The sequence below is a fragment of the Argopecten irradians genome, chromosome 10, assembly GCF_041381155.1.
Source record: "Argopecten irradians isolate NY chromosome 10, Ai_NY, whole genome shotgun sequence".
NCBI lineage: Eukaryota > Metazoa > Mollusca > Bivalvia > Pectinida > Pectinidae > Argopecten > Argopecten irradians.
In genome coordinates this window covers 21378730-21393148 of record NC_091143.1, presented here as the reverse complement: position 1 = coordinate 21393148, position 14419 = coordinate 21378730, and the positions used below count along the sequence as shown (strand labels likewise).

Here is a 14419-nt window from a genome sequence, read left to right as displayed (position 1 = left end):
TGAATGTCGTGTCATTAGCAGTTTCTATTTTATTTGAAGTATTGATCCTATGTAACTGAACCGATCTGCTAAAAAGAGTTAAATACAGCATTTCACTAAAACAGAAAAAAAAATGCTCAATTATTCTGCAATATACGTTACAAATTAGCGATACCGGGGTATGCTATAAGGATGTTAACCAAAAGATTTGTTCTTGTGTAACTGCTTTCAGAAGCACAAGTGAATCACAACATCTCTTTTCTACATACTCTCAATACTACATTTAAACTAGATTTCTTTAAAATAATTCACACAACACCCGTGTTTTCAATTTGATTTATTTTTTAAATGCTTCTGACAAGAGGCCCAAGAGGCCTTGACGGTCACCTGAGTGCTGCTACAGAAAGAGCATTGCAAAGTTGGTTCAAATATGTAAGTATTTACGAATTAGAATAAACTTTAAAGTTGAACCATCGCATTAGAATTTTCATTTTGATAATTAGTGTATTTTGTTATCAAACCTTATGTTTAAAATTCCAATTTGCTTTGCCAACGTTAAACAACAAAACCAAACTAGAAGTCGGTCAGTGTCATTGATTTTATAAATTTCACGTTTATTCTATGAAGATTAATTGGTTCCATCAAACCTGTGAATTAAGAGGATTTTAGAAATTTAAGCCATTTTGAGCCATTTTGGTACCGCCTCTCTGGTCTCTGACCATAGCTGTTAATTGGACGTTAATTAATCAAACAAACAAACAAAAAGGTCTCTGAGGGTCAGGCAGGACTAATATGGATAAAACGCTATTTCAGATGAATACTTATAACCCAGTGACTCATTTCATATTAAAACAAAGCAAATTATGTTCATAAATGTGTTTTCCTATATAAACTATGGTAAATTTGACTCCTTCCCCAGGGGAAAATCTGATATCCAAGGGCCATGAAATTCACACATTTTTGTAAAGGGCCGCAAGACCTTCGAATCTAAAGAGTATCTGGTTCCATGAAACCTGTGAATTCAGATGAAGACTTTTGAAGTTTTAGCCTATTTGACCCCTTTTGGCCCCGCCCCTAAGGCACCTGGGGGTCGGGGTAGGACAAATATGGATATGACGATAAAATGCTATCTCGGGCTAAAAATTCTAACCTTAAACTATAGTAAATTAGACCCCCTCCCTAGGGCGAAACATGTGACCCGAGGGTCATATAATTTACAATTGTTGTAAAGGACCTTAACATCTTTCCATCTATGAAGAGTATTTGATTCTACCGCCTCCCCAGGGGGATACATGAGACCCCAGGGTCATATAATTCACAATATTTGTAAAGGACCTTAAGACCTTTTCATATATGAAGAGTTTTTGATTCTTCCAGTTCCAGAACTTCAGAAGAAGATTTTTGAAGTTTTAGCCTATAGACCTTTTGGCCCCGCCCCTGAGGCCCCTTGGATTCGGTCATTGATTTTTTTAAATATGATTCAATGGCCATTTCATAGGGATAAATTTGACAACATTTGAGTAATTTTCTATTATAAATGACCAAATAATGCTCCAAAATTTATTTTCAATATATAAACTATAGTAAACTTAACCCCTTCCCCTGGGAAAAACCTGAGACCCAAGCGTCATATAATTCACATTTTGTAGAGGGCCTTGAGACCTTTCTATCTATGAAGAGTTTTTGATTCTACCACAACCGTGAGTGGAGAAGACGATTTTTGCAATTTTAGTCAATTTCAGCCTTTTGCCCTCCCATCCCAGCCCATTTGAGGGGGGAGGGTCATATAATTCACAATTTTGATTGGCCTTATGCCTTAGAAGGTTTTTGCAAATTTTATTGCAATTGCTTCAGCGGTTTTTGAGAAGTCGAAAATGTAAATTATTTACGAACACACGACGCATAATTAGAATAGGTCCATTGAGACGAGTGACCTAAAACATTATGCCCAATCTGATTAAAATACAGATCCTTATCACTACCTGTATTGAATGGAGTGGTTATAAGGATTTGTGTTTTGATCAGATTGGGAGTAGGACGACTGGTTTGCCCGTTGTCAGTATAATGTAACCGGTTGGGGTATGTTGTTTGGTATCTTCGTCGGCATGCTTCAGTGATATAGCACTATAAAAATGGGCAACAGTTCCACAATACAAGAAGACACAACATGAATAAACCGTAGTATCCCACAACATAAACGTAACACACTGCATACATGGGAGGCCGTCCTTACATGACCATGGCTGTTAATAGGACGTTAAGTAATCAAACAAACAAATATATTCACACATTACACAAAGTATAGACCGTCCTTAATCGAGACCTTAGCATCAATAGGACGATGACACTACTAAATTAACCAAACAAAAAGTAGTTTCTCGTAAATAAAGTACCTATAATACATGTTGTAAATGCAATATAAAAATAAAAATGCTCTGAGTAGCCAAAATCTGAAAACCATATGCAGACGATCGGAGTCAACAGAGGTTAGAGATGACCAATGACAGGCGCGTGTGATGGTGATAATTATATAATAAACATAATCACGTTTTTAACCCAATGCACAATATGAATAATTATGATTTAAATAAATTCAGTGTGGTTTTTAGTCACTTGAGCAGTGTGTAAACTAATGAATTACAAATGTTTATCCCGTTTCGCTGTGTCATGCATTTAGTAATTTTCAAATATCAGACAAAATGGACTTCCCGGATGCTTATTGTCCACGTGATGCCTCTTATGAATAATGCAGGTACGAATTGTTGTTTTGTCTGTAAAAATATTTTGAGGTTGATGAGGTTAATATGGTATTCTATGCCTTGTTAGGTAAGGATGGCTTTTGATCATCGTGTTTAGTCTGTCGCCCACTCCTCCTGTGGATCTCTACCAAATTTAGTGTGAAATATCATTAGGAGAGGACAATCATATTTCATATACAAGAGCCTGGTCCAATCAACATGGGAAGAGGCGGGGTGATCTAAAGGGGAATTTTGATGATTTTTTTTTAAATCCTGACCCTAGAGTGGATTACATTGAAATCCAATCTGATTAAAACACAGATCCTTATCACCACTCCGTTCAATCTGTATGTTAATCAGATTGCATTGAAATCTTAATATAAAATATAATTGGGGAGAGCCCCAAAAGGTTTACCGAAATTTTGTTAAAAAATCCTACTTTTTCGCAATCATTGAGTGGGAAAACACCATAACTTTGGAGGGCAGTCATATTTTTATAATCTGATTAAAACAACACAGATCCTTATAACCACGCGTTCAATCCAACGTAGTGATCATAAGGATCGGTATTTTAATCAGATTGTATTTTTATAATGATTCTAGTCCGACCAATAGAGGCAGATGAGGCGGGCCTTAAATAGGAAACATTGCTATGTTTTGTTAAAATCCTACTTCTTCTCAACACTTCTTCACCGGGATTTTGAGTAATTAATAAACGAGATTAGTCATCAAAATAAAAGGCGTAACCTTCGAGTTGCATAATAGACCAACAACAACCAACACCAACTTTGAAAGATTACATAGCAGATCCGGGACCGATTGATTGTTTTCAGTTCGTGGAAATGTAATACTCACGAAAGTTACCGACTGCAGCACTTGATTATCATATTACGTACTTAGATAATTATAAGAAGATAGGAAAAACCTCTCATTTTCTCTCAAGTACTTGTACACACACAGTTGTTGTTTACAGTACGCCTCTATATTTTGTAAACAAGGCTGTAACGATTAATCATGTCTGTCATACTATGAAAAAAAACGATAGGTTAAAGGTAAAAGGTCATGGCTGCCTCTTATGTTTATATAAATGAATGTTAGCGTACTTCTGTACTAAACGATCTGACACAGACTCGAACGTACGGTAAGTGCGCATGAGGTATATTATTTTCTTACAGTTGTAATGTGTACTTCTTTGCTGTGGAAATATCTATAAAGTAATTATTGTCTTTATCTCGTTAGTGTATTATGATATAAGTGTTACGAGATGGCGACATTATTGTACTACTCCTGTCATATGCAATTTAATCGTGTGGCATAACATTATATGATACACCTATTTTGAATATCACATCTTCATAATATTAGTAATAATGTTTACAATATAACAGTATTACCGAGAATATTGTGTTTGATTGATTAATTAACAGCAAGTGTTATGTAAGGACGGCATCCCATTAATGCGATGTGTAACGTGTATGAAGTGCGTATGTGTGATTTGGGAGACTGCAATATATTCGTGTTGTGTTATCTTGCATAGTGGTTTGTTTCTTTCTTTGAGTTTTACGCCCCATCGACAACTAAGGTTATTTAGGGCCAAACTACAAGGCAGGCATTAGTATTAGGATATAAACTGTATCTAAAACATCAGGATAAGAAAAAGGCAAGTAAAAACTAAAAGAAAATTGAAAATGTTGATTTAATAAAAAGAGTTACATAGGATAAAATTAGTTTTGGCTAAAACACATGAGAAAACTCATGCACAATGTAGAATGGAGAATCGCATGCATGGCATGTAGGAGGATCCTCCCCTCTCAATAGATAGGAATGTGTCAAATATGTGTCTCCAATTCTGCGGTCTCTCCGACTGGACAGATTAGGATTAAGTTTAGGCTGTATTTTAAACAAACAGTTTATTGTTTGTTTCGGTAGACCACCTCTGTTGCCAATGGTGTTTAATGGCTGACTAAATGTAAGGTTTGATGTCGGTGTAAGGTAGTTTCAAATGTGTTCGTGTTAGGCGAAGAGCAGTCTTAGCTGCTTTATCGGCCTTTCCATTCCCCTGTATACCCACATGACTGGGAATCCAGAGATAAGTAATTTGAGTTTTAGAAGACAATCGAAATGTTCGGATCAAAAGATTTTGGATTAATGTGTTTCTAGGGTTTCTTGATTTCAAAGCCTGAAGAACCGAAAGAGAGTCGGAACAGATGATTGCCTTTTCAATGCGGTGTTCTTCGATATGGTCAAGCGCCAGACCGATAGCACATGCTTTCCACAGCGGTGGAGCATCTTTAAGTTTCAAATCTTTCATATTTACCGACTTTTGTAAAGTTCGTATTTAGAAAAATTAAAAAGTGAATAGTCGGGCAAAGAAAACCAGTCTAAATGCGTTCATTGGTCTCCCAAAGTTCTCACATGTTAATACGACGGTCAAGTTCTGCTTAGTTTCACAATTCTGACCATTAAAGTAAAGAAAAGTTGAAAGAATTGAAAGCGAGGCTGTGTGGAAATGTAACCACGGACATAGTGAGCCGGGAGGACGTTTTAGAATTCCCATACTTTAAATTAATTTCTTCGTACGAAGACAGATTTTGACGATATTTTATTTTTCCATTTCATTAGAAATTATACTGGATACATTCACACCATTTTTACCGACTTTAGCCATCCTTGCCCGACTGTTCACTTTAATCAATTAAGTCTGTATATAATACCTTTTCTCGAGTACAGGTTTAAACAAAGCCAAAGTGTCCGGGCTGTTTCTATGTGCTTCTTCTCATATGGTACTACACAAACGGCAAGAAGTTCACTTATATCAGAAAACTCCTGAAACAAGCACCTCGCATTTCACACACGGAAGACACCACATACATGGAATGTCGTCCTTACATGATCCTGTTTGTTAATATAAGACACCAAATCAAATATATTCCTATCTGTAATATGATATATTTATCCGATCTGTTTGTGGGTTCCCAATATTACCGGAATGTTTAAACACGACGTTGATTTGTTATCACTTTTAAAATGCATGATATATCTCCCTTTTATCAGAATGTTGATGCTTTTATCCCATCCATTTTCACACATTGTATGTTGTATAGAAGTTTGTTAGAGTAATACTGATACGAAATATAACATTAATAATCCTAAAATTAGTTAACTTTCAAATAAACCATGTTTTGTTTAGCTTTGTTCCTTAATTCCGAAATGTATATGTATGTTTATGTATTGATTTAAGCCCACCATCATCTGTTGGTGGGCTTTTCACCTTTCGTCCGTCGTCTGTCCGTAAACAATGCTTGTTGCCGCTGTTTCTCGAGAAGTTCTCCACGGATATTTCTCAAATTTTACATGCATGGATCCCTATATATGAGTGTCATGATGATTTTAAGACTGATCAGAAGAAAACGTATGGCCGCTTTTCCCTAAGGCACTAATTGAACATATTGCATTTTTGGAGCGATCGGTCAACAATATATTGGTCGTTTTGAAGTTTGAACAGCAGGAAAAATCCCTCTTTCAATTGTCATACATAGATCATTCTTTAATGGTCACCAAGATCCCACTGAGATTTCTTTATTCTATATGTACTAATTTCTTCATATCTAATTTATTCTGTTAACAGACATGGGGTCCTTATATCTGTGGTGTACTATTGCGTTTGGTTTCGTGTTCTTAACAGACGCCGCTACCATTCCAGAAACGAGCCCATGTTTATACAATGGCATCAAATGCCCTTTGTATGACGTTGTTTCGACTCATCAGGTAAGATAGGCTAAACGTGTGTATTTAATGCTTGCTTTCTATACAATCATAAGGTTTTTGACAGACATTCTATCAAAATGTAATATCGACCTTTTTAAACCATAAGCACAATATTCGGCATGATAATAAGCCTTCAAAAAATCAATGCCTAGTCTGTATATCAATATTGACAAAGTAGGCATCATTCATATGTTCAAATGACCATCTACAATTGTGTGATCGCACAACGTACCAAAAACAGCTTGCACACACAGCACATACGTCGTGCACGCAACTGCACGATGTGCTGGACAGACAGCACATTTGTGTGGTTCATATAGAACAGTGCACATTGGATTGATTACTTTAACGAAATCATTAGCTAGCTCCGGTTATTAATTCGTGTTTTATTTCACATAACACATTGCTTGCATTTGATTAGTTATTGGTGTTTAACTATACATACATAAACGATGACAAATGTTTGGAAAATACATATAACTACGTATACATACATGTGGGCATAACTGTAAGGACAAAAGTTTGTCTACATGATATTTTGTAAACTTTGAATTAAAGCAAACTAAAATATACTGACTTTGAAGATGCTCCACCGCTGACAAATGGTAATTTTTTTACTATCAAAAGCAGGAGCAGACGATTTAGTATTTTTCCTCAATTACAAAAGTTACTTACTTCACACCATTACCACCATTGAAAAGTTGGTGTTTTTAGTTTTTCTTCAAGTTAAAAATACGAAAAATAATTAATTGCATCCCGAAAAAAATCCGTGACACTATATTCTATATGGAATAAAGTACTGATTGCGCATGCACCAAAGGCGAAATAAATTATTATATATAATTTTTTGTGTTAATAAGGCATATAAATACACGATTAAACATCAATTATTGTTCAAATGATGAATATCATTTATGCTCCATCGGCGATGGTTTACGAGGTACGAACAATTTACACGTTTGCGCTAGTACATGTGTAGCTACATATACGTAATGTAAAGAACATTATATATGCAATATAAAGTTTGTTTGTTTGTTTGTTTGATTTATTAACGTCCTATTAACAGCTATGGATTATAAAGAATGTACAAATTAATGTAATGTATGTCAACAAACGACTCCAAAAGCTAAACACTTGCTCCATCTATTTATGATCAGGATAATCATCACGCATATCTAAAATCAAATCAAGAGTTTTCTTCGATGGATCGAGATCGACAACTGAAATCAATATTTGAGCGTCTTCTACAGCATCCGAGCAAACTATAAACAGTCACCGAAAGGTGAATGACTGTTTTTGATATATTTCGGTATCCCAGTAATTAATGCATTTATTATAAAAAATATACGATTAACGTACAGATATTGTGAGCATTATTTGAACATATTAAAATCATTCCATATATTTCATATCAGCCGATAATACATTGATTACTTATCATACATCAACCACGATTGGTATCGCTTAGAAACCGTTTGTATCGCACATTATGTAACGTTAGCCGGTCACAAAACTTATTTTGATGTTTGCAATCAAACTGCCTTTCCCTTTTAGGGCTATGAACTCCGCCATTATCATGCTGCGTCCTGGATTGCTACGCATGTAACGGTGACCAATTATACAAAGGACGTTAGTAGAGCAATGTACTTCCGCCTAAGGAACTATATTCTGGGCGAAAATGCCGGTGGTAAGTTATAATCGATGGTATATAAACAGTAGGTCTACATATTCCTGACCATAATTATTATCTTACAGAAGACATCTTGTATCATCCATTAGGGCCGATGAAAAACTAGTAATAAACTTTATTATTGGCTTTAAAAGAAATATATTATGTTACTTCGTGTTTCTAAAGTATGAATATCCTTTCACTAGATTATCCATCAAAGGAACTTCAGGCACCACTGTGGCTGCACTGCGTGTAGAAACTCCTTCTAGTTAGCTTACTCTGTTTATGGAGGATATCAGACTGCTGGAAAATCTTCTTAGCTAGGATAGGAAATAACAATACTTTTGATTTATGTTCGGAGAAAAAGGCACATTTTACATTAACTGCTTTTTTTTTCAAACAATGGAAGTCGGTCGGTTGTCAACATCATAGTCTACACCACAGCATCATCAGGGACAAACGTCTTATATCTGGGCATCTTATTCCATCGGAGCTAAAACGCAATATTCCTAGATTAGTTGCTAGATACAATGCATATCTTACCGGCAGCTGGTTTGATTACTGTATATTAATTGATAATCCGTTATCCTTGTTTATCTACAATATCTTGACTACCTATTCCAGGTGAATTTATAGGAAAGATATAATTCATGTTGACATCAAAGAGAAATCTGTGATCATCACTAATCTGCAGTACAAGTCAGGCTTGGAGGACAGTATTCAAATACGCGTATCGACAAATGAGTCAAAAAACCAAATATAGTATAAGAATGTTTTTAAAGTATAATGAACCATGGACTCATCAATCGGAAAACTAATAATACAATCATACCGTACATAAAGGTATCCCCAATGGTATTGCTTATGGCCTAGAGACGACTATTAATGTACCGTCAATCAACATTAGTTTTAATATCCTAATAACAACCAGGGTCATTTAAGGACGTGTCAGGTTTGTTGGTAAAGGCAGACAGGAATACCCGGAAAAAACCGACCGACCAGTGGTCATTACCTGGCAACTGCCCCACTTGAGATTTCAACTCGCGACCTAGAGGTGGTATTCTGTGGATAAGGAGTCACGTCTGACTGTGAGGACGGTTATTATCACCAAATAGACATATTAGTGATAGTGTCCATTTTGTTTATGATATACATGTTATTCGTCTGAACTGAACAAACTGTTTTACAATTTAAAAAGTTGTATACGTCAATAAAAACGGATATCTTTTTTAACCTACCTTTTTAAAACATTTAGCTCTCTGACAAGTTTGGTCATTTTCCCTTTTTATTTTCTTTGCGTTTCATTTTCCCTACCTCGTTATTTCACATAGGTCAACGACTGGAAATGACAACCCCAGTACTGACGGAGAGAAACAATAAAGATACAAACGGGATGATAACATACACAAAATACTTCTTTCTAGCTGATACGAACGCTCCAGAGCCAACCATCGGATCTAATGTTGATAAAATCAGCATACCAGCTTTTATGGTTTATGTCAGGTAAGTTAACATAAAAAAGTCCTACTTATTAAACTTTGATAGTTTATCACTGGTTTTAATTCACACATCTAGTATTATGGAAATTATGGATTAGGCATCGATCGTAGACGCTATGAAATCAATTCCTACAAAGTGTTGACATCAAGTTTGACGTTTGAGCAAAATGACAATGACTTGTTCTTATCCTGGTACCTAAAATATTACTTTCGTTCAAGCTGGTAATTTAAACCCTGTTCACATTAGCACAAAACCTTTGTTTGATACATTATAATACTATTTCCAGCTGGGGTCATATAAACACGGCCTCCCCATAAATTTGATCATATATGAATAATCGTTGCATCGTATGGTATTTAGTCAAACTTCGTGGCATTCAATAACATATTTCGATTCCACAGGATGTACGGTGGCAAACCAAATTACACGGAAAAGGAAGTTCAACTCCTAAACCTTAAAAATAGTCTGGGAGAGGACAACTTGGTGTTCAACCATGACAGAGCTTTCTTTGCTGGCTACAATCCACCATGGGTTAAACAGAACCGACGGAACGAGGTGTGGTTGGAAGCTTTCCCGCCTGTGTAATATTCTGGTAGAACTCGGAACGTTTAGTTTCCTCCAATATGTTCTGAAGACGGATGCTATATTGATGATGCATATGAAACGATTTCCTTTGTAGGAAATGGTATCGCGAATGTCTTGAACCTATGAAATTATGTTATGATTCAGAGAAGCAGAGTCAAATACAGTTGTTAATGAAGCTTCAAAATCTGTTCTGTTTTCAATTTCAGTGCCAGGATAACCACTTGTTTGAACGGTTTCGTGTTGAAGTCATACTATAAAATGTAGTATAAACTCCTTATGAATTCATTGGTAAACCACTGTACCCTTCATTGTAGTTACATTATGTATGACATTATGGAATGTCATCAGTCCATCTCTACGCTTAATGTATATGTATAACACACAATTGGCTTAGTTATTTAATAAGTCCGTTAATGTGACTTCATATAGTTCAAGGACAAAGCACGTGGGATACAACGGTGAACTTGTTGTGATAAGTCGGAAATCCTAAATCAAGGTAAACATCATAATTCGACTGCTGCATGTGTATATGTGCAGCTTGTTATGAAGTTGACTTATTTGTATTTCTCTTCATTAATCAGTTGGATTATATTTACGAATCAAATTCAAGCAAACACCTGTTATCAGGATCATGAAACAATCTGAAATATAAATTTTTGCTTAGCCAAATGTAAATTGAATTCTTGTAACATCACCATAATTGTTTAAGAAAGTCTTAATACGACACAGAAAATACTGTAAAGTGTGATGCATGTATTTGGCCGTCCATATATAATCCTAATTGTTCATAGATGTGAAATGTTATTAGAACAAGAGGCCAATCTGAAATATAAATTTTTGCTTAGCCAAATGTAAATTGAATTCTTGTAACATCACCATAATTGTTTAAGAAAGTCTTAATACGACACAGAAAATACTGTAAAGTGTGATGCATGTATTTGGCCGTCCATATATAATCCTAATTGTTCATAGATGTGAAATGTTATTAGAACAAGAGGCCCATGGGCCTTAACGGTCACCTGACATCTAATAGTAATTTGTCATTTAAGAGCCAACATAATAGCTATGAGGGACTTTAATACATGGTGTATCAATTTTTTCCCTCCTGTATTTAACACAGAAGCTGAAGTAAATATGAACTGATGTTGATGAAACTTTGTATGCAATGAGGTCTTGGATGAATTTGCATACTGGAACAATTTATCATAACTGACATACGGTTGTTATTTTTCTTTCTAATTTTATCATCCTATGGTCAGGTGACCCAAAAATTTAAGCCATTTGGACCCCACTGGGCTCCACCCCTCAGCCGTTGGGGTTGGGACAGGGTCAAAATGACATAATAGCAAAATGTCCTCTTGTGGTTATAATGTGAATCAAAAGTTTGAACAATTTCCAGTAGAAAATAAACAAGATATACCCAAGGAGTATTCAATATAAACTATAGCAAACTTTAGCCTCCTCCCCAGCGGCAAACAAAGAGGCCAAGGGTTGTAAAATTCTTAATTCTGATAAAGCACCACAATATCTTTAGAACACAAGGTCCAATAATAGTATTATTACAAAGGACATGAACTCTATAATATAGTTACCGTCGAAAAATTCCCCTTTTCAAACTCATCCTAGATCTTGTTGATTTAAGGCTACGTACAGAGTTTCATTAAAATCAGTTCACATTTACCAAAGTTATCTTGTTCACAAGCACAATGATAAAATTAGAACAAAGGGCAATAACTTGTACGTTACTGTCGAATAATTCCCATTTTTGAACTCGTACGAAATCTTGTTGATATAAGGCTACATACAAAGTTTCATCAACCTCGGTTAACATTTACTCAAGTCATCATGTTCACAAAGTAGTGCGTTAGAATTGTACCTGCTGCCCCTATTGCATGATCGTAAAAGGCGACTAAATTTAGGATCTTATCTTTTCTCTTCTTCCTAACTGACTTTATCTTTCCTAATGCCTCCCTTGGCACCGCCTCACTTTTGGCCTTGAGTTGAGCGTTCGCCCCTGTGAGGAAGGCTCTGGGTTCTGTCCCCTGGTCGAGACTCACCAAAGTCTATAAAAGTGGTAGTTTCTGCTCCTGCTTAGCGGTCAGCATACAGGGAGTGGGACGACTGGTTCGCCCGTTGTCAGTATAATGTGACCGGGTGGGGTGTGTTGCTTGGTGTCTTCGGCGGCATGCTTCAGTGATATAGCACTATAAAAAGGGCAACAGTTCCACTATACAAGAAGACACAACACTAACATACCGCAGTCTCCCAAAAAAAGCACCTCGCACAACATACACGCAACACACCGCATACATGGGAGGCCGTCCTTAAATGACCATAGCTGTTAATAGGACGTTAACATTTACTCAAGTCATCATGTTCACAAAGTAAAGTTAATGCACGATGGACAATAGGCTATTGCAGTAGGTCACTATGACGTATGGTCAGGTGACCTTAAATAGTAAATGTGACCTTGACCTGGCAATCCTGAAACTGTATATTGTTTGATCAAAATCACTCAAGGAATGAAGCCGCTAGTGCACTGAAAAGGATTTTCTAAAAATAATAACGGTGACCTTGACCCTGCAACCTTGAAACTCAAACTTTTTCAGTCCTTTGTATTTGTGTGCAGTTTGATCAAAATAACTCAAGGAATGAAGCCGCTAGAGTGCTGACAAAGAAATTATCTAAAAATAGTAACAGTGACCTTGACCTTAGTCTGGCAATCTTCACACTCAAACTTGTCCGAGATATTATGATCATTTGTCTATGTGTTAAGTGTGATCAAAATCACTCAAGGAATGAAGCCGCTAGAGTGCTCATAGGGATTTTTAGGTCACCTGAGACGAAGTCTCAAGTGACCTATTCTAATCGCCTTGTCTGTCGTCGTACGTCGTATGTCCGTAAACAATTTAGATTTTTGACTTCTTCTCCAAAACTGCTGAAGCAATTTCAATTAAATTTTGCACAAACCTTCTAAGGCATAAGGCCAATAAGGTAGCTATGGGATGGTCCCAAGGCCAATAAGGTAGCTATGGGAGGGGCCAAAAGGGGTAAAATTGACTAAAATTTCAAAAATCTTCTTCTCCACTCACAGATGTGATGGAATTAAATACTCTTCATAGATAGAAAGGTCCCAAGGTCCTTTACAAAAATTGTGAATTATATGACCATGGGGTCTCAGGTTTCATCCTGGGGAGGGGGTTAAGTTTACTATGGTTTATATGGGGAAAACACATTTTTGAGTATTATTTGATCATTTGTTATAGGAAATGAGTCAAATATTGTCAGAATTTTCAGTATGAGATGGCCATTGAATCCTATTTACCAATTTTCCATGACTGACCCCCAAGAGCCTTAGGGGCGGGGTCAAAAGGGGTCAAATAGGCTATAACTTCAAAAATCTTCTTCTGAAATTCTGGAAATGGTAGAATCACATACTCTTCATAGATGGAAAGGTCTTGAGGTTTTTTACTAAAATTGTGAATTATATGACCCTGGTGTCTCACGTTTCCCCCTGGGGAGGGGTCAAGTTTACTATAGTTTATATAGGGAAAACACATTTATGGATTTTTTGCTCAATTTTCATAGGAAATGAGTCAAACTTGTTCAGAATTATTAGCCTGAGATAGCGTTTTAATATCATATCTATATTGGTCCTGGTCAGCCCTCTCGGGGCAGAGGGGCGGGGCCAAAAGAGGCAAATAGGCTAAAACTTTACAAATCTTCTTAAATACTGGAAATGGTAGAATGAAATACTCTTCATAGAGGGACAGGTCTTAAGGTGTTTTATGAAAATTGTGAATTATATGACCCTGGGGTCTCCCGTTTCCCCCTGGGGAGGGGATCAAGTTTACAATAGTTTATATAGGGAAAACACATTTATGAGCATTTTTTGCTCAATTTTCATAGGAAATGAGTCAAACTTGTTCAGAATTATTAGCCTGAGATAGCGTTTTAATATCATATCTATATTGGTCCTGGTCAGCCCTCTCGGGGCAGAGGGGCGGGGCCAAAAGAGGCAAATAGGCTAAAACTTTACAAATCTTCTTAAATACTGGAAATGGTAGAATGAAATACTCTTCATAGAGGGACAGGTCTTAAGGTGTTTTATGAAAATTGTGAATTATATGACCCTGGGGTCTCCCGTTTCCCCCTGGGGAGGGGATCAAGTTTACAATAG

General features: G+C 36.3%; 1 protein-coding gene across 1 annotated transcript; it reads left to right on the top strand.

Moving 5' to 3' along the window:
• The first annotated feature begins 3700 nt into the window (after positions 1–3700).
• LOC138333383 (heme-binding protein 2-like) lies at positions 3701–10423 on the top strand. The gene is made up of 5 exons (XM_069281728.1): positions 3701–3858; positions 6346–6485; positions 8040–8172; positions 9486–9657; positions 10056–10423. The coding sequence occupies exons 2-5, from the start codon at positions 6348–6350 to the stop codon at positions 10237–10239; spliced, it is 627 nt and encodes a 208-aa protein (XP_069137829.1). The 5' UTR covers positions 3701–3858; positions 6346–6347; the 3' UTR covers positions 10240–10423.
• Positions 10424–14419: the final 3996 nt, after the last annotated feature.